The 18542-nt window shown below is 37.5% G+C and overlaps 1 protein-coding gene across 4 annotated transcripts in view; it reads left to right on the forward strand.

Annotated features, from left to right (window-relative positions):
- The window catches only part of PTPN3 (protein tyrosine phosphatase non-receptor type 3), a 155700-nt gene that overhangs the window by 75660 nt on the left and 61498 nt on the right, over positions 1-18542 (forward strand). For 2 of the 4 annotated variants that reach the window (XM_009957600.2, XM_009957601.2), the window contains exons 2-7: positions 4954-5061; positions 5220-5262; positions 6381-6459; positions 7904-7948; positions 8893-8945; positions 17897-18017. In XM_009957600.2, the coding sequence (XP_009955902.2) occupies positions 4954-5061; positions 5220-5262; positions 6381-6459; positions 7904-7948; positions 8893-8945; positions 17897-18017 (449 nt within the window). Of the gene's footprint in view, positions 1-4953; positions 5062-5204; positions 5263-6380; positions 6460-7903; positions 7949-8892; positions 8946-17896; positions 18018-18542 lie in introns of all 4 variants that reach the window. The other 2 variants (XM_086468937.1, XM_086468938.1) reach the window with 2 other exon arrangements.

Raw genomic sequence — 18542 nt, forward strand, 5'->3', positions numbered from 1 at the left:
GAGGGGAGATTTTTCCAAAGTTAGAACTGGAATGACTAACCTCATATACATGCTTGTTTTAAATCATTTTTGAGGCAGAGGAAATGCAGTGGGTCAAAACTCTGTGGGCTTGGATAAATATTTTACATGACCTTTATATAGGAAAATACTGCGCTGGAGCGTATGGAATCTAGAAGAGTTACGGGATGGGCAGGCAGTTGGCTCAAGAGATGTAGTAGCTCTTGCTAAAAAGATGTTAAACAGTGCAAGGACATTAACAAAGTTTTTGACTGTCAAATTACATTAATATGTTGCTATTGAATCTTTCTCAGTAAGCAAAAATTGTAAGGTTTGAGGCATTATTGACAATAAAAAAGATACAGGGATATGAGGTAGCAGATAGGTTGTCTTGAACATGTAATTGCAGTGAGGGAAATCAGTAGTGTAAACTAGTAGCTTTCATGAAGTGTGGTAATTATTTATTAAGCTCAATTTTCAGTTGCAGACAATAGAGGAGGAGAACACTGGTAGTTTGCAGGCTGAGCTGCTCATGTGTTACCGTTCTGAAAAAGGTGAGTGCTATTATGCACCAGGCAGGAATCTTCAGCCAATGTCAAGGAAGTATTAACAGTGTTAGTCTTGACATCAAGGCCACCCTCCGGGGAATGTCACGTGTGGATTTTGGCTACTTCCAGACAAAAGAGGGAAGTTCTAGTCAGGCAGGCATAGAAGGTACAGCTAGGATGCTCTGCAAAAGTCTGGACTGAAGAAAAGAAGAGGCTGTTCCGTTTATTCTAGCTAAACAAAATCTTGCATGCTCCAAATAAAAGCATTAGGTGAGTAAACAAATTCCAGGAAAAGGGCAGAATTAGCAGAAGAGCAAATGAGTTAGCTGCGTGTGAAATTAGTGTGGAAATTAAAAGAAAGTGTAGCACTTTGTTCAAGCTTGTAGGTATATTGGGACCAAAGAACACAGGTTGTTTGGTGGTGGATGGCTGTTACAAGCTAAATTAGGAAAGGATGACCTCAAACAGCACATGAGGGGTAATGGGTATTGTGCCTGAAGCAAGACTGAATTTGCAAAAGCTTAGGTGGTGCTTAACACGGAGGTTTTCCTTGCCAGAAAGTGGGGGCAAAGCTCTTGGGACAGGGAGATGAGCTGTATGTTGCACTGTCCTCTTAAAGTGTCGCTTTGTACCACTTACCTTGTAGAAGTTAACGAATTGAAAAGGATTACTTGCGTATTTACCCCTCCTCTCCAAAGAATTAATGGTCTTCACTTATGTTTATGTAGTTCTTAGGACAGTAATTCTTGATCACTTCAACTTCTAGGCAGTACTTGACATTAAAAATAGTGAAGGGGTTCTTCCTCTTCAAAATTGTGTGGCTTACTAGAAATTAAACTTGACTAATCTAAATTCTCTAAATATAGCAGGAAATTTTTGTGGCAAAGGCAGAATGTAATAGGTGTTAGTTATGACTGCTTTTAATATTAATTTTTGGCCTATCCAACCCAAGATGAAATGTGTTTCAAGGCAGATCTAAATGGAGGTGAATGGTATGAGGTGGTTGACACAAAGTTTTAACGGTTCAGAAGAAGGATTGGTAGACATCAGGAAGATGAAATGGAAATTTCGTATCAGCGTAGAAGCAGGCAATCCTCTCGGAAATGTTTGTTTTTAGTAGAAAAAAACCCTTTTAAATTCTTAAGATTATCTTGAGAACTTCTGTCATTGTAACAGAATAGGCTGGTGTGAAAAATGTGTTGGTTTTTTTTTTTCCTCATTGTAGAAAGGCAAGGGCTTTATTAAGAATGTCTTAACTACTTGCTGTAATGGATGACAGGGTTAAGGAGAACTTGGTTCTAATGCCCAATTTAGCTGAGCAGTGTTCAGTTATTTTTCTCTTTTCCTATGGTGGAGGGGAGTGAAAGTAAAATGTGTTGTAAAGCACTTGATGTATTGTAATATTAGAGTACACTGTGGCTATGGACTGTATTGGAATGGATGTCAAAATTCAAAAGCAGTGATGTGACACACTTAGCCTGCCTCAATTTGCATCTAGATCTCAGAACTGTTTATGTGCAAAATAGAGTGAAGACCGTGCAGTGTGAGCTGTGTGATAACTTTATTTTTAGCTGTATAGGCTGAAAATTAATTAAGGTGTTTCTTAAAACAAAGCCAAAGCTAAGCAAATACAGATTTTTCCTGAGGAAAACCAACAAAAGCCTTCAGCTTTGGGATTTTTAACAACTGAAGAAAACTTTGATAATTTAAAATGACATTTTGTACTTGCCTTAGATTTCTGGAGTGGGTGCTTGATCTAGGCACTGTGGAAGAAGCTTTGTGCTTTTAATACCTGAGAGCAAGTACTGGAGCCACAGAAAAGTAGTGTTGGAAGTTGCTTTTGATAGGAAATGTGGAGAGGAGCAAGAAAAGGAAACAGTAGGTGAGTAGGTGGAGGAGACTAGTACTTGCTGAGCGGTTAGGTTTGGGGTTGGGAGACCCATCGAACATTGCAAAGAGAGAACTGTGACTGCTAAGCAAGCATATTGCAGGGAGCTTGCTTGTCTTTACGGGGAAGCAGTGAGAAGGGTTAGCGATTCATGTGTGCTGGGGGAGAGCGGGGGATGCAATTGTGAGAGGGTGGGGAGAGATAAGATGAAGGCATCTCAATTGGGATGAAGGACCAGAAGCATGAAAAATGAGAAGGGAATTAGGAGATAATGCTGTTGCGAAGAAAGGAGGCTGAAAGGAGTCAGAAGTGTTGAAATTCAGAGAGAAAATTAGCAGAAGAATCTGCCCTCTGTGGTCTGCTCCTGCCCCGTTGGTGATGAAACCTGAGATGCCTGAACACTTTCTTTCAATAAAGTGCATGTCTCATCCCCTGTAATTACTGCTTTTAGTCACAGCATAACTTCAGTTGCTCGTTTAGCTCGTGTCAGAAGTATGCACCATAGATGTGCAATTATGCTTCTGAGTTGAGCAGGTGTCATGTGATGTCACTTGAAAGTGTTTTAACATTCTGCTTATAAAAACACAACCCTGGGGAAACAGATATGGTATGTGTAGTAAGGCAGTGCTACAGATGAGCGTGTTCGTGTCGGGAGATGCCCGTTATTTCAGAAGGTTGAAGGTGGCATCTGCTGTTTTCATAGGGCCCTCTTGGGTACATGGGAGGATAACCTGTCTTTGTAGCGGAACCCACCTCACTGACAGTGCTGGATAGATGCATGGCACTAGCTGTGTGTGACGAGGAATGCTTGGCCACGTGGTCCTTACCTGGCGCTGAGATTTCTGTTCTAAGCTGGATCTAGGTCTATGCTATTTCAGGAAAAAAATGAGTTTGATCAGTGCCATGGTTTGAATATCCCAAGGAACAGTAGCCTGTTCAAAAGGAGGGGAGTAGCGATGTGCAGCTGGGACGAAGGAGGGGACAGAGCTGCTGCTTTTGATGGCTGCACAGGCTGAGGCCTGAGTGGACTCGCGTTTATTGCGAGACCTCAACTGTTTGGTGTGGAAGTTAAACAAGATGGGACACTGTGACACTGTCGGAGGGGAAAGGGTAGTCTCGTACGCGAGACAGTCGAATGTTGCCTACATTGTTTTCTCCATGTGTGACTTTGCTCCAGAAAAAAAAAAAGGGGCACAGCTTTTCACAGGAGGCCAGTCGTTGGCTGTTACTTTACCTTGCATCTGGAGCCTGATGTAGAAATACTGAGCAAGAAACAAGGCCTAGACAAAGAGAATTTAGTACTCTATTGTGTTCTTGGCTTAAGTGAGTTCTCTTACGTGCTAAGACTGGGACTGTCCATAAAAATGTCATCACTATCATGCTTATACACTAAGTCCTTTGTTTCAAGAGATTGTTTAAGAAATACATTTAAGAAATCAGAACTTAGTTTTTAAGAAATTTGTTTCAGAGCAAAGTGCTTGTCTTTTGCAGTCTAAATAAATTTCCATGGGTAATTTTTTTTTCTTTTTGCATGTAGGCAGTTAATTTCTTCTTTTAAGAGTGAGATTTGGAAGATCATATGAAAAAGCAGTTTGTTGTAATTTTTTTTGAATAGACAAGATACCAAGCAACCTGGCCTGATTTTTGTTCTGTCCAGCACGTTCGAATATAAACACCTAGACCTTTTCAAGCTATTTATTACATATTAGCGTATTTAGGATTGCAGTCTTGTTGAGGGGGTTTTGTTTGTTTCTTTTCGTGGTTGTTTTTTTTAATAGAATTGGTTCACAGTGTTCTGTGGCAGAAGCTGTTTAATCTGCTCTCCACAATGCGGTGGCATGGAGATACTTGTTTGGTTTGGGGAAGATTATGCCATGCTTACGCTTCTGGATCTCCGCTGCCTGTGTATTTCTCCAGTTACATCAGTTCTTCTGTGATAGCTGTCTTGAGGGACATCTAGGCAGAAAGTGGGGTGGCTGAGGGGCAGGTGGGAGTTCAGGCTGAAGTACAGGATCTTATGGCTGGAGTACAGCATCCTCCTACTTCTTTTTCCCCATGCTAGTGTATACTGACTTCTCCTTTTGACAGCTGATGTGGAGCTGCTCTGGTGGTGACAGCAGGGGCCAGAGCAGCCCCATGTGGCTGTGAGCCATCCTTGCAGGCTACAGTTCCAGAGAACGGAATTGTTCCTAAAGACTGTGGTCAAGGGAGAGGTCGTCTGCTTAAAATTAAATTGCTGGACCGACCTCAAGGGATTGAGTTCATGTCAATTTATATTATGAGATTTCACATGCTTAACGTATTTTGGAAAGAAAGCCTGTTTAAGAAAACAAACAAACAAAAAAATACCCACACAGCCTTTTGTCAGAATAAAGTTCTTATTGCTGACACTTTGAACCAAGGGATTAGCAGCTATTTTTATTCACTAATTACATTTTTAAAAGACAAATTTATTTCAAATAATTGTATCTTAAAATGTGTAAGTGCAGAGTTTCATTTCTGAAGTTTTCTTGTTTTCAGAAACAAGACACTGGACAGATCTTGTTGGATATGACCTATAACCAGTTGGGTGTGACGGAGAAGGAATATTTTGGTTTACAGCAAAATGAAACTTCAGTAGAGTCACCTGTAAGTATAGTAAATAATAAATGTGTGTGCATGTATATGTGTCTATACATATATGTGTATGTATATATGTATACACACATATACATGCACACACTACACATTAAATAGTATTTATTTGTAAATATTTTTAATCCATCTAATAGTTTTTCATTTCACAGCGATGGCTTGAACCAAACAAACCTATTAGGAAACAGTTAAAAGGTAAGACTTATTTTTAATATCTTGATTGTAACTGTGTAGTACTGCTTTTCGGTGTTCTTATGACTAGAATAAATACAGTTCTTGTAAACTAGTGCATCCGGATGGTAGATTTTCTTTAAGAGCAAGTCTTATCTCTGCCAGTCTTTTCAGCAGAGCTTTCTACATCTCTTACTGCTCCCTGAGTGCAAATAAGACCTGGTACGTCACTAACTTTGATGCTGTAATAGCATCTAAACCTGGCTTCTGAACAGTTTTGGGCATCATGGCCATGAAAGCAGTAGTCATATCATGGTGCCAGTAAATTCCTCCTGATAGGGAAGATAAAGGAGAGGGATTTTGATTGAGGGAAGTGGAGCCAGTTTCATATATAGGTTCTGGCAATTTTTTGTCTCATGTAGAATAAGAAAAAAATAATTTTATGCTTGTTTTTATGAAAAACCAACCAAACAAAACAGCAACATCAACAGTTCCTAGTGCATGTGTTGTTTTAGTACATCTTGTTTATAAACAGCTTTGGGTAACACAGAATGCTTACCAAGAAGGACAGGCTGGCCAGCATGACCCTGACAGCAGCTTAGGAGGACTGAGGTCCATTCCAACCCCTACCATTCTGTGATTCTGTGACTGAGTGACACTATCCTAATTTCTGCTGTGAAACTTGAGCTGTTTTTCAGCTCTCTTATTTCTACCATATGCTGTAGATTGTGTATAAATTGAAATAAAAATGCGTTAACATGGTGAATTTCTGTTAATTTCTTGTATTTATATGTAAGACAGAATTTGGCATTGTCCCAATTGAGATGCTTCAAGTATATTTGCTGCGTTTTTCTCTCCTAATACCTGTGAGGCAAAGATAACTAAATAATGCCTTTTATGTAAAGTAGCATATACAAAGTACTTAAAATGAAAGCATCACAATATTTGAGAGTATTTTCTTTTCATAGTTGGTGTTGAGGGATCAGGAAAGACTTCTTGTGGTTTCTTTTACTTTCATGAGAAAAACACATGAGATTTCTATGTGGTTGTTCATGTAATTTTTCTGTAAATAGAGAAATAAAAACCTTGGGCTCTTTCTTTTTTAAACAAAAAAATTGATTTGCTCTTCTGAAATATTGCAGGAGGTTTTCCCTGCACCCTTCATTTTCGTGTAAGGTTTTTTATACCTGACCCTAACACACTTCAGCAAGAACAAACCAGGTAACTTCTGTTTGATGTTTGCTTCCATGAACTAAGAATGTGTAAAGCCCTCCTTTCCCATCTCCACAGCTTGTCAAAGTATCCCTTATTTGGTAGATAACTTTGTATACTCTTCGTATTACATGTGCTTGGAACTGGTAGCTTGATGTGACGCTCGTGATGAATGGTTTCTGCTATACACAGCCTACAACTCCAAAATACAGCTACTACAAAGATGGCAGCTAGTCTTTTTTTTGAACGCTTCGTCGACTTTAAGTACTTGCCTATTACATTTTCTCTCCTTTTCTGATCCCTTAGTTAATCAGTTGTGATGATTAAAAAATAAGGAAGTTCAATGGTTAAGCTGCCTGCATGCCGTGTTCGTTAGAAGTTTTGTATCAACAGTGGGTCAGTTTTGAAGACGTGTAATAGATTTAATGCCGAGGGTGTGGGAGGGTGGGGTTTATTTTGTTTCAGGAAGAACAGATAACAGTTCTTGTTTTCTTCTTTGCACGTTACTTGCAACATGCAAAGATCTATAACGCTTCAGGTTATAGCAGACCTTTAAAATTTTCTTTTTTAACCTACCTCTGAGTTTTGGGGGTGATGAGGTACATGAATTATAAGCAATTTTCAATTAAATTAAATACGCGTTTTTTTCAGTGCACGTGATTTGGAATTTAGAGTTCACAGGCACCCATTAATCTGGCATTTTTGTAATATTTTTGTAACATTTTCATTGTTTTCTAATTTCAGTGTCTTGAGAACATGAGTAGTACAGAATGCTAAATGATATTTCGTGTAGTAAACTTAGCTATTGACCTGTTTTGGTATTTGCTAATCATGCAGTTGTAAGGTGTTCTGCAGTTTTAACCTGAAATTATTCGAAGACCTGTTCTTTATTGTTCTTCACATCCCAGCTCTCCAGTATCACTATAAAGTAACATTGTCAAACAGACTATTAAAAGCAAGAATTAACTGCTCTTGGAGAATTCTTTAAGAGCTTTTTGTCAGCATATGGCACTTGAGAAATGCCTCATTCTACATTGAGTAGTTCCAAGGTAGACTATCACTGTTTGGGGGTGGGGTTTTTTGAGTTTGGGTTTTGTTTTCTTTTTTTTTTTTTTTTAAAAAAAAAAAAAAAAAAAAAGTTACATGCAAGATGAATATTCCCGGGAGAAAGAGAGCCCAGTTCTGTAATGCTTTGGGTTTTGTAGTGTTCATTCTGGCATTAATACTGTGGTCCTGGAGTTGTATACAGACTGCCAAAGATCTTTAAAACTATTGTGAGAGTGAGTGGATGTATGATTTCATATTTGTAAATGCCACTAAGCTTTATTTGTCTGTTTGTATAGTTTGCCAGGGAAACTAAATGAAATTAAACTAATACATGTAAGCATTTAAACCATACCATGTGAAAATAAATGTATGTTTGTTTGTTTTCCGAAAAAAAAATCTTTTCTAGGCACTTATTCTTCCTGCAGTTGAAGACTGATATTGTGGAAGGAAGGTAATAAGAAGAATCTTCAATTTCTCTATAATTCTTTTTTAAATAATTTTTTGGGGAAAAAAATAAAGAGCCTTTTTCTGATGGTATCGTTGCTATAAAAATGTACCTTGTGAAATATTGCTTTAAAAGAAAATCAAATTACTGGGAAACATTACAAATTTTCACATAGCTCGCTTAAGAACAGTTTAGAAGTCTTTTGTGTATGAGTTGTGGGAGATGTGCTGTGTATCTGCAGGTACAACATCAACCTGAGAGATCTTTCTGCAGGACCTGGTGTGCCAGACATGATATTCCAAACATGGGGATCCGCTGTCTAGTTCAGTAATCAGGATGAAGTAGCAAAGGGCAGTTCATGCAATTGTTTCTCATGATTTCAGGGTTATATTCCTTATGTGGTGAGCGTATACCCCATGGTTCCTTTGCCTGTGATTCCCATGTGTTTGTACGTTTTAAAAAAAAGAGGAAAAAGGTGGTCTGAGTATTTGCTGCCAAATGTAAATTGCCTTTAGGTATTGGGATTTTTTTCTTCTGTGGAGTCAGTTCTGGTCGTGAGATCAGAGCTGTCTTTGTGCTTGGCATTTGGCTAATTTTAGTGCTTGAGTCTAGCTTTAAATAAACCAGACTGCACCTATTAAAATAATGTCCAGAGCCCCATAAAAATCCCTTCTCCTTTTTGCTTTCTTGAATAAGCATCCATGAAGAATACAAGCTTGTCCTTTTAGGACTGGTTACTTCCATTCACTTAAGAAGCTGTTACAGAGGAACTAGCTTTTAATGTCCAGTCCTACTGTGCTTTGACAATCAAACTTTGTAAAAAAAAAAAAAAAATCAGATACTCTTTGAAGATAAATGAATCTTCACGTACTGAACTAGTTGCAGAGACATTGTTAATGATACATTTATACAGTCTGTGTCTAAATAAAGATATTTTCTCCTCTCTTCAGGTTGTCGTGCCCCATTAATTCTGCTGTTGTCCTGGCATCATATGCAGTACAATGTAAGTAATAACCAGTTGTTATTTTGTTAATAAATGCATTTGACCAGCTACCTTCTATGCTGTTTGGCACTGAAAAATAAAGAAAGTTTTCTTTCCTTATCAGTTTGTGCAGAATATTCAAAATGCTACAGGTGATGCTTTGTAAAGAAGATGCAGGTTATTAAAGCACTCCAGACAGTCTTAATAGAAAAAACATACTTGTTAAGTCCATCAAAAAAAGAGTTGATACAAGAATAACATTGTGCTTATTTATGTATGCTTGTACTGCTGATAAAAAAGGCAGGTTTTCATTGTCATTGGAAACAAAATCATGAAACTTACTGTGTGTTACAATAGCTACGGGAAAGCATTCCAGGGAAATAAGAGATCATCTGGAGATCAGTTACGGGGAAAGTAAACTTATGATTAAGAAAGTCAAGTGTTCTTATGTAATGTTTTTTCAGGGAATTTGATTTGTTAGATTTGTAAAACTGTCTGGCACTTTGCAATACATTTAAGGTGACTCTCTGTACAAGAACTTATACCCTTCTCATCTGTCTGCAACTGGCAAAAAGAAATTCTAAGAGTGATATTAGAAAAATATTTCCTGTAGAAAAAACCAAAATGGAGCCTGATCCTAGGCCTTACAGGCATCCTAAGCAGCTGGTGAAAAACAGCTGGAGGAACCTTTCTCATTAAACAAAGAAGCAAAAAAACAGGTTGAGTGTTTAGTGGAGTTTGTATATTTGTAAAAATGAAGGTTGGGAAAGCATACTAGAATAGTTGTGTAATAACTTGGCTGGTGTGTATTTATTCCATTTCTTTATGTAAAGGCTAGCAAGGTTTGCAGAAGTGATTGAGGTAATTTTTACTTGAAATAAGCTTAATAATTAAAATACGGGTTTCAAAGGAGAAAGTGGTAAACTGTTGGTACCTATGGAAATCCCAAGTGGCTATAAAACATTCGCTTTTCTGTTTAAGTATATCATACGTTGCGCCCTTTTGTTAAATGGAAACACATTCAAGCTTAATAAGAACTGTTGAGACCAGAACAAGTTTTCCAGAGTAGGTGGGAGTCCCAGTTTTGTTGCCAAAGGAAATGCGTCCCTGCTTCTGTATCACTGGGGCACGTGAAGGCTGAAATGCTCTGAACCTTTAGGATTGTTAAATGCAGTGTTGCTGACCTGATTGCGCTAAAGCACAAAAATCTAAAGGTACACCAAAGAATGCAAATATTTTATCACAAAGTCAGGCTTAACATGATTTTTTAAAATTAATTATGCCACAGGTAGTGTACCCCAAATCCCAAAGCAATTCCTGTTTCCCCTTCAGTTTTGTAACTGTTCCCTTTTTGGTGCTTTGGATCCCTACTAATGCAATTGTTTGTACTAAAAGAGAACAACAGAAGGTCAGTGAAGACTCTGGAAGGGCGCTAGTGTGTTTTAATCTTTCTCTTTCCTGGTGGCTTCTGGAAATTCCCATGCAGCTATTTGTTTTGGTTTTCCTAAATCATGATAGTGCTGCTATTACCATTTTTTTGGTTGTGGGTTTGGTTTTTTTATTTAAAAAAACCCTTCCTTTTTTGCAGCTGGTGGCCTTTCTTTTGCTGTTTTCATTTATTCTCTGCATCGGCAAGGAATTAAATGTTTAATAGAAAGACTTATTCCCTTAGAGGAAAAAAAAAAAAAGGTTTTGTTTTGCTGCCAGGTTGTTGCCATTTACCTAAAGATCAGGATATAGGAAAGACTTTCTGAAATCTTTGTAGATCTCCTTATCTAGTCATGTTTACTAGGATTCTTGTCATCTTAAATTGTTTTAAATAGTTTTCTATTGGTGTTTTAATTTCTAATCATTCTTATTAAAGAGAGTTGAAGTTCTTGGATATGAGGTATCTGCTTATTAAAAAGCCGTTCTCTGAAGTTGCCATGGATCGGTTCTACCTGAGCTGTTTCTGATTACTGCCACTTCTTGGTGGTTTTCACGCTGTTTTCTCCTTCTGTAACTTCCCTTGTATGCAGAAGGGGAAATCATTGTTGTCTGACAACGTTATGGTTATTTATTTAAAAGGTGGAGCAGTTGTTACTGGTGGGAGGGCTGAGGCAGATGTCTTTCATTGTGCATGAGTTCTGCATTGTGCTTGATATTTCTGCTCTTGCTTTTTAACTATAGTTTTCACATGGGGCAGTCTTACGGTTGACCTTCACAGGCTTTGTTTGAGTTTTGAGAAGGGTCAGTTTGGTGGTGTTGTCTGTTGTGCCACTGGAGCGACACTTCTCCATACTGCCCTTTGCACAGGTTTTTGGGTTCAGCACTGTGGTTCTGAAATGAAGCTCTGACACGTTACTTGGCACCGTTGTGGCACACCCTGTGTTGTCTGGTGGTGCTAAGTTACAGGGAAATACAAGTGGGTGTGAATACTGTGTCTAAATAGCATGTGACTAAACTTGAATACAAATACAGTTCAGACACTTGAAGAGTAAGTTGTTGGATTTTTGTCAGTAACTGTGCTTTGTGACAGAAACGATCAGTGAATTTTGAAGTCCTTTTTAAGAAGAACTTATTAAGGTGTATTTCAAATAATTTCAAGATCATTAAGTCTGAAGGATACTCTCATAGTGAAAAAACAGTCTGATGATAAATTGTACGTTTTGGTTTTTACTCGTGTAAAATGGGAATGTTGTACAGTCTATAAAACTTAATAAGGGACCTGGCAGTGTGTGTATTGCTTTTTTAAATAAAATGCCACAAAGCTGATACAGGACCACTAGTTTTCTTACTACTTGTGTAGCAAATTCCCATTTCCAGAACAGTACGTAAATGACTAACTATTGGTATGTAGGCAGTCCCATGGGTTTGGTGGGAACATGCTGTTATATGCGTAAATACTTTGCTGCGTTGGGACTTGAATCTAAAGCACAGCAACAAAGACAACAAAAGATGTTATGAATACTTCTAAGCTTTCTTTTTCCTGAACGTCAGTCGCTTGGTGATTCAGTATGACTGGGGTCTTTCTGTTATCTCCTGTGATACTGTTCCCCTCTCAACTCTGCTTTGACAACCAGGAGATTTCTTTAGCAAGCCGCTGTCTGTCTTTGGGAGTTTGTTCAGGAAGGGATTGACTGCTTGCTTGGGATTCAAATGGGCTTTAAACTCTTCTAAGAAAAGGAAGGCTGGCGAGGGTGAGGATTTGAGGAAAGTTGAGCTTAGAGAGCAAGTCCCTCGGGAACAAGACATAAGAGAATTTGTTAGTCAGAAGACTGGGATCCTAGAGGTGGAGATGGGCTGTAACATTTAGAGAAACACCAGCAGCAACTTCACAGCAAGAGTCACACCCCATAATTCTCCCATCAACTTTCTTCTTGCTTGACTCTTCTAACATGCCTTCATTTTGCTCCTCCCTCTACAAAAATTACATTGAAACCTCAGACTTCCTAATTTATGGAGACCTGCCTCTTTTCATGGCTAGCATTTGGGGATTTTTCTCTGTGTGTGCTCCCCATCTATGCTTTTTCAAAGTGAAATAATGCTCAGAAGGACATCCTGTAAGCCGAGGTCAGTCAGGTTCCTTCTGTTCTCCAGGGCAGCTGTAGCCCTTATGCCTCAGAATCAAAATCAGACTGGATGGATGAAGAGAAATTTGACATGAATTTCCAGTGTTTGAAATTATTGACCAGATGTGTTGAGTAGTCTGAGGATTGTGTGCGTGTCCCATCTCTTCTTCTGAAGTCTGTTCTGAAGTCTTACAGTACCTGTCATCAGCAGTACCAGAGTGTTATCTGTGTGATGGTGATGAAACTCCCAATACAAGAATCTACTTGGAGAGGTTAATTGAAATACACACCTATTTTCTTCCATATGGTTCACTGTGGTCTAGATTGCTGCTTTTGAGCTTGATAGCATCTCTTTGTACAACAGCTCTTCTCAGAGTGTTCTGATAGTTTATATACAGCAGCTCTCCAGCTATTTTGGACTGTTTTCCCTGAATTATGGAGTACAGTTGTGCTAGGCAATACAGAGGCCACTGCAGGAGATTATTACTTCAAGTGTTGTTTGTCTGGTATTCTTCCACTATGCCACAAATAAGTTTTTTGAACCTGTACACTTCAAAACAAAGTAAAATGCTGTAATCTCTGGAGTGGAGAACCCCAGACTGGGATATTTTCTAGTGCTGTAGCTGAAGGAGCTGATTTTCTACAGTGCCTCATAGACTTGTATTTTTGAGATGGATGAACCTATTAAATATTTTTGTGTAACAAGTAAAAAGGGGAAAAGAACAGTTAACCACGGTCAAGGTCCATGTAGTACAGTATTATACTCGTATAAGAACTGGTGAATGCTGAGCGGCAACATACATGACAGAAGATCAGAGGAGTTTTAAGATGCATTAGTTCTACAAAACTAAAAAAATGTTTTGGTGGTACTAATAACTATTCCCCCTTTTATCCCTATACTTTTTCAAAATGAATACTCTTCGTACTTTGGATTATACTTTGCTTTTCTCAATTCTGATTGTGACTGCATGGTTTCTGAAGTACATGTTGTATTTGAGATGGAGACATAGCAACTCAGTAATAGCTTAAATTTTCAAATTTGTTTCTTCCCTTTCCTTATGATTTTATTGTTGTTGTTGAACTGTGGCTGGGTTTTGAGCTGCTGATTTTTAACTCTTTTGATTTTTATTTTTTCAATAAAAGATTTTACAATGACTCATTTTTTCATTCTGGACTGGTAATAGGTAACTTGGAGACCACCATTGTGCATGTATAGTTTGGGGTTTTTTTCTACAAGTGTTCCTTTGTTTTTCTTAATGCCTGATTTCTCATTCTGTCTTAGCACAGAGTGACCAGCTGTCATAAGTGGTCATAAGCAGCTATTTAGAGTCATCTCTAGATTGAACTTTTTTCTAAGGGCTCTTGAGCATGAAGCATTATTTCCTTTCTCAAAACAGGTTAGTTTTATCCACATGATAGCTAGTTCTACTTGTCCAGGAAGGACATCACGCTTACTTACTCGGTGGTTGAGTGGGTTAGAGTTCATGCTCTTGTCCTTACGTGGATACAGGTTCCACTTACTGAAACACCTTTCCTTCTCTCCACATCCACTTATGAGGGTTTTGGTCTTTTTTGGAGGCTCTCTCTGATGATCATTTTCAACATGGTGTCTTTATACATCTACATGGATTTTGCTCATTTCAGTGCACCTTTTTAGTCTCTCTTTTAGTAAGTGTCTACATTTTATGTTGGTTCTTTGAAACTGAATTCTGCTGTAGTGGATTATTTTCTGAAGCATTTTCATACCTGAATACTTCGTAGTTTCTCTTGAGAAATAACTGCTTTAAGTTTATGCTGTGCAGTGCATCACCTTTCTTCTGTTCTCTATTTGTGCCAAGAAGCAGTCACTTAAAATGTCTGTCATCCTTTTGGTTTGCAACTCAAAGAAGAGTCTGTGTCTGTCTTTCTTGCACCTTCTGTTTGGGGTGGTGGAAGACAGAAATGAGGTCAGTGCTGCCTTACCCTGATATATAAGCTGACTGACCAATGATTTTTTGGAAGAAACCACTGAATGAACGAAGCCTCAGTAATTACTGTAAGAGTAATTAGGAGTAACTGTAAGAGTGGCTTTTTTTGCTTCCATGTGTGTCAGATCTTCCCTCTGTAAAGCTGTCTTTTTGGGTTTTGTGTTTTGTTTTTTTCTTTTTTTCTTAACACAGCAATGTATCGGGTACTTGAGCTTCTCTTTCTGGGGAAGATGCATGTGTACCCATAGAATTCGATTGAAATCGGTCAGTGCTACGTAAATAAACTTGTTCCTGGTCTGCCTTTCCTCTATATCTGAATCTTACCCAAAAAAAAATGTACTTTTTTGTTTGTTTGTTTTAATTAGTTCTTTTCTTTGATGCCCTCCTGCACAAAAGCCTTTCTGCTGACAGAAGAGAGACAAAAATGTATATCCACCACATTGTTCTAACTGAACAAATTCTTTTTGCAAAGTCTGAAGAAAAGAGATCTAGTTTAGGCTTTAATAAGGCATAGACAGTTCATATCCTGTGTAAACATATATGATCTGAAGATTATTTGTTTCTCAAGTGTTTATAAATTCTTATTGAGAGCTTGTACAAATGCTGGTTTGGTAAGTCCATAGAAAATAATTCTGAGGCTACTTGGCTGTTGCACTGTTCTTTTACTAAGAGTTATAAAACAAATGTCCTCCTTTTATTGAATATGACCTTCTAAATGAACGGTTCATCATGTTCCTGTGTTTCAAGCCTTTCGTATTAGGTATAGACCTCTAAAATACAAGAATCTGATATTCAAGTAACTTACTTTAACTCCTCCTTGGTGCCGTTTTCTTTCATTTTACTCTATGTTCTTTCCCAGTTATAATGAATTAAAGAGCAACAGTTGGCTAGAATGGAAAAAGGTAAAAATAAGCTTTTTTTTTTTTTAACTGTAAGTTTATCCTCAATGAGGATAGCTCTGAAGGCTATGTCAGGAGAAACTCTGATTAGAAATAGGTCTTTAATTTTTCCTGCCCCTCTGCTCTCTTCTGTGGAAATCCAGTAAAGAGGTAGAAACCTCAAAGGTTTTTTTTCTTACTGAGGTCTTGATATGCCCTGACTTTTTTTTTTTCCTACTTGGATAATTAAATCCTGTGCAAGATCATTAGTCTTCCAAGATGTCTACTAATCAGCATTTATAGTTTCTCTTCAACTGTGACAGTTGGCTGGGGAGTTGGAGAAGCAAATAGTACTCTGAACTGCTCCCCTTGTTGACATGACCTCAGGTAGCTAGCAGGAAGAGGAAAAAAAGACCAGAGCAACCTCCGTATTTGGAAGATGAGCAAGAAGACTCTACCTCATAATGCATGAAGGAACAGCAGTTGCCCTCTTTAGAGAAGGTAAAACTACAGTAAAAAATATTTTTCCTAATGCAAATAAAATTGAAGTGGACAATTACATTGTCTTATTCCTGGCAATCTGGTCTCTTCCCATTGACAAGAATGTAATTCAAGCTATCTGTAACAAACCTGAAAAATCTAGACTGTGTTTCATAGAAAAGATGGGTTGTGTTAATCACTAATAAAGGAAAAAGTCTGCAATCAACCACTGTAATCTGTGAAATTGTGTGCATTCTTTTGACACTGTTATTAACATACCTACTCTGTTCAAAATGTTGTGGGTTTTTTATTGTTATTGCCTTGGTCTTGGCAGAGACTTGGACTTCTGTTAATAGATGGATATTCCTAAAAATTATTTCAGTTTCTTGTTATAGTTCTGGATCTTCTGTCTTGTTTTTTAGGGGGGTTGTTTTCTCCTTCAGTTATGTTTTTGACAGAAGTATTCAAATATGCATTTTGTTTCTCATGGTACATATTTAGTCTTTTGCCAGCCATTTTGCTAAATAATTTAAAATTCAAGCTTCCTTTAAAAAGAAGGGGCTAAGCATTGCAGGAACATCTGCATTCAAAATAAATTCCTTACTGTTTATCATTCCACTTTACTTTTATTTCAGTATTTCCCTTGATACTGACAATTCCCCTTTGTCTGGAAATTGTTTTGTATCACAGTGGTTCTGTTTTCTAGGGTATAGAAATCATGCTTTTTGAATATGTCATGTGAAATATTAGTGATCCCCTGCATTACAGATACTCCATAGTTACTGTAGCTCTAAGTTATTTCTGAAGTCAACAACTTCTTCCCGCTCCGCAACCTGAATAATTTAAATCACTCCTTTATACTTTGCTTGTTCTGGAAAATAATGGTAATGATATTGTTCCTAAAAGTATGCTCTTTAACTTTGATTTAGTTGAGGAGCTTTCTATGCTGAATTGCTTGCAGTCTATACAAGTACTTTCTTTTGTGTTAATTTACAAAAGTCATACAAATAACTTCTGGGAAGCTTTAATGCTTTATAATAACTATTTTATAATCCTTAGGGAAAAAGCAGATCAGTACAGGTTCTAGTGATTTGCTTAACCATACCATCATATTTTGGGTTTAATCTCTTCAACTATTTCATGAAAACACAGATGTCATGAAATACGGGGTTTGAGTTACTTAACTGAAACTAGATAAACTTGTGGCAAATCGGCAAGTACTTTGTTTGAAGCAACCTACCTGGTGCCCCATGCCTTGCATCTTTATAACTGGCCTAGCTTGTAAAGAAAACTCACATGGACTGAAGCTATAAACTTATTTGTATTTTCATTTATTTTCAGATATACCACCCATTGTGGATAAGAATTAGCTTTTATCTAGTAACTATTTTAAAATACCTACTAATTAGTATGTTTGAAAGGACAAAGTTTTAGGGATTTGTAAAAAAAATTTTATTTTATTTTTTTAGTTTATTTAGCTGTAGTATATTTGGTAGCAACTTAGTAATGTTATGTGTAAATCAACAGTTACTTCTCGTGCTTTAAGTAACTCATGTTCAGCTGAGGCAAGATTTAACAATTGAATTGTTAGGACAGAGCCACAGTCGGTAGTTTGAACAATTTTTACCTGACGGTGTGAAGATTAGATGCTGAGTGACAGGTCTTGTTGAAGACTTCTAATCTGTTATAGTCAAGTAAACATATATCAGACTGATTTCATTTGCTGTCTCTTACTGAAGCAATTTGGTTTCCTCTAATGCCGCAGTACTGCATGTCTGTGCCGATGTGGCATGTAACACCTGTCTGGTGGCGTTACAGCTTATGATGCAAAAGTGGGGCTATATAAGTAGCTCAGTAAAGTACCAAGTCATTCGGTGCCTGAGATTGTAGTTATGGTAAGCGTATTTTGAAAAAAATCTTTCTTCACTGGTATCATACAGTTCCCTGTGTTCAACACTGCTTGTCTGTTGGGAAATAATTCGTAATTCCTGCATTTTCCTGTATGTGTACATGTTTTAATGAGGAGAAGGAATTCCTTAAATAATAATAATCCATTAACTATGAAAATTTTCTATATGTTTCTTCTTTCCTAACAGCGCAACTTGGAGACTATAATGCTTCAGTACATCATTCAGGATATCTGTCAAATTACAACTTTATACCAGAGCAGAACAAAGATTTTCTCACCAAAGTAGAATCACTACATGAGCAACACAGGTAACGTTAATTTTTAGTTCTGTCTCACCTCTTGAGTTTTTAAAGAGAAAGAAGATGCCGAAAGGAAGACTCAAGTTCTTAGTAGTTTAAGTACAACAGAAAGTTTTATTTCGTATAGCTTCTATTAAATGAAATATTTGGCTTTATCATGTAGGTGCTAGACTAATCATATGCAGAGTATGATGCCAATGTGTTAAAACATTTAAATAAATTTCTAGCTATAACAACCAGTAGATCAGTTAGAATTGTATATTGTTAATGGCAGCCATCTAGAACACTGCGCCTAGATGTCTGAGGGTTTTTTTGGGTCAAGGACATTTGACCGTTTTTCAAATCCTATAGATTTTTTTGTCTGTCTATGGAAAAAAAACCCAAACAAACCATGAAACACTTAGTAACATTGTGCTTTCTCTCCACTCTCCTGAGTGTAATATAAAGGCTACAACAGTTTATTCCAGTCAGTGCACTGCTAATTGCTCTTGCTGACCCTGCTGATTTGTCTCTTGCAAGACTGAAGCTTTAGAA

Source organism: Leptosomus discolor, chromosome 8 (assembly GCF_034619465.1).
Source record: "Leptosomus discolor isolate bLepDis1 chromosome 8, bLepDis1.hap2, whole genome shotgun sequence".
In the NCBI taxonomy this organism is placed as follows: domain Eukaryota; kingdom Metazoa; phylum Chordata; class Aves; order Leptosomiformes; family Leptosomidae; genus Leptosomus; species Leptosomus discolor.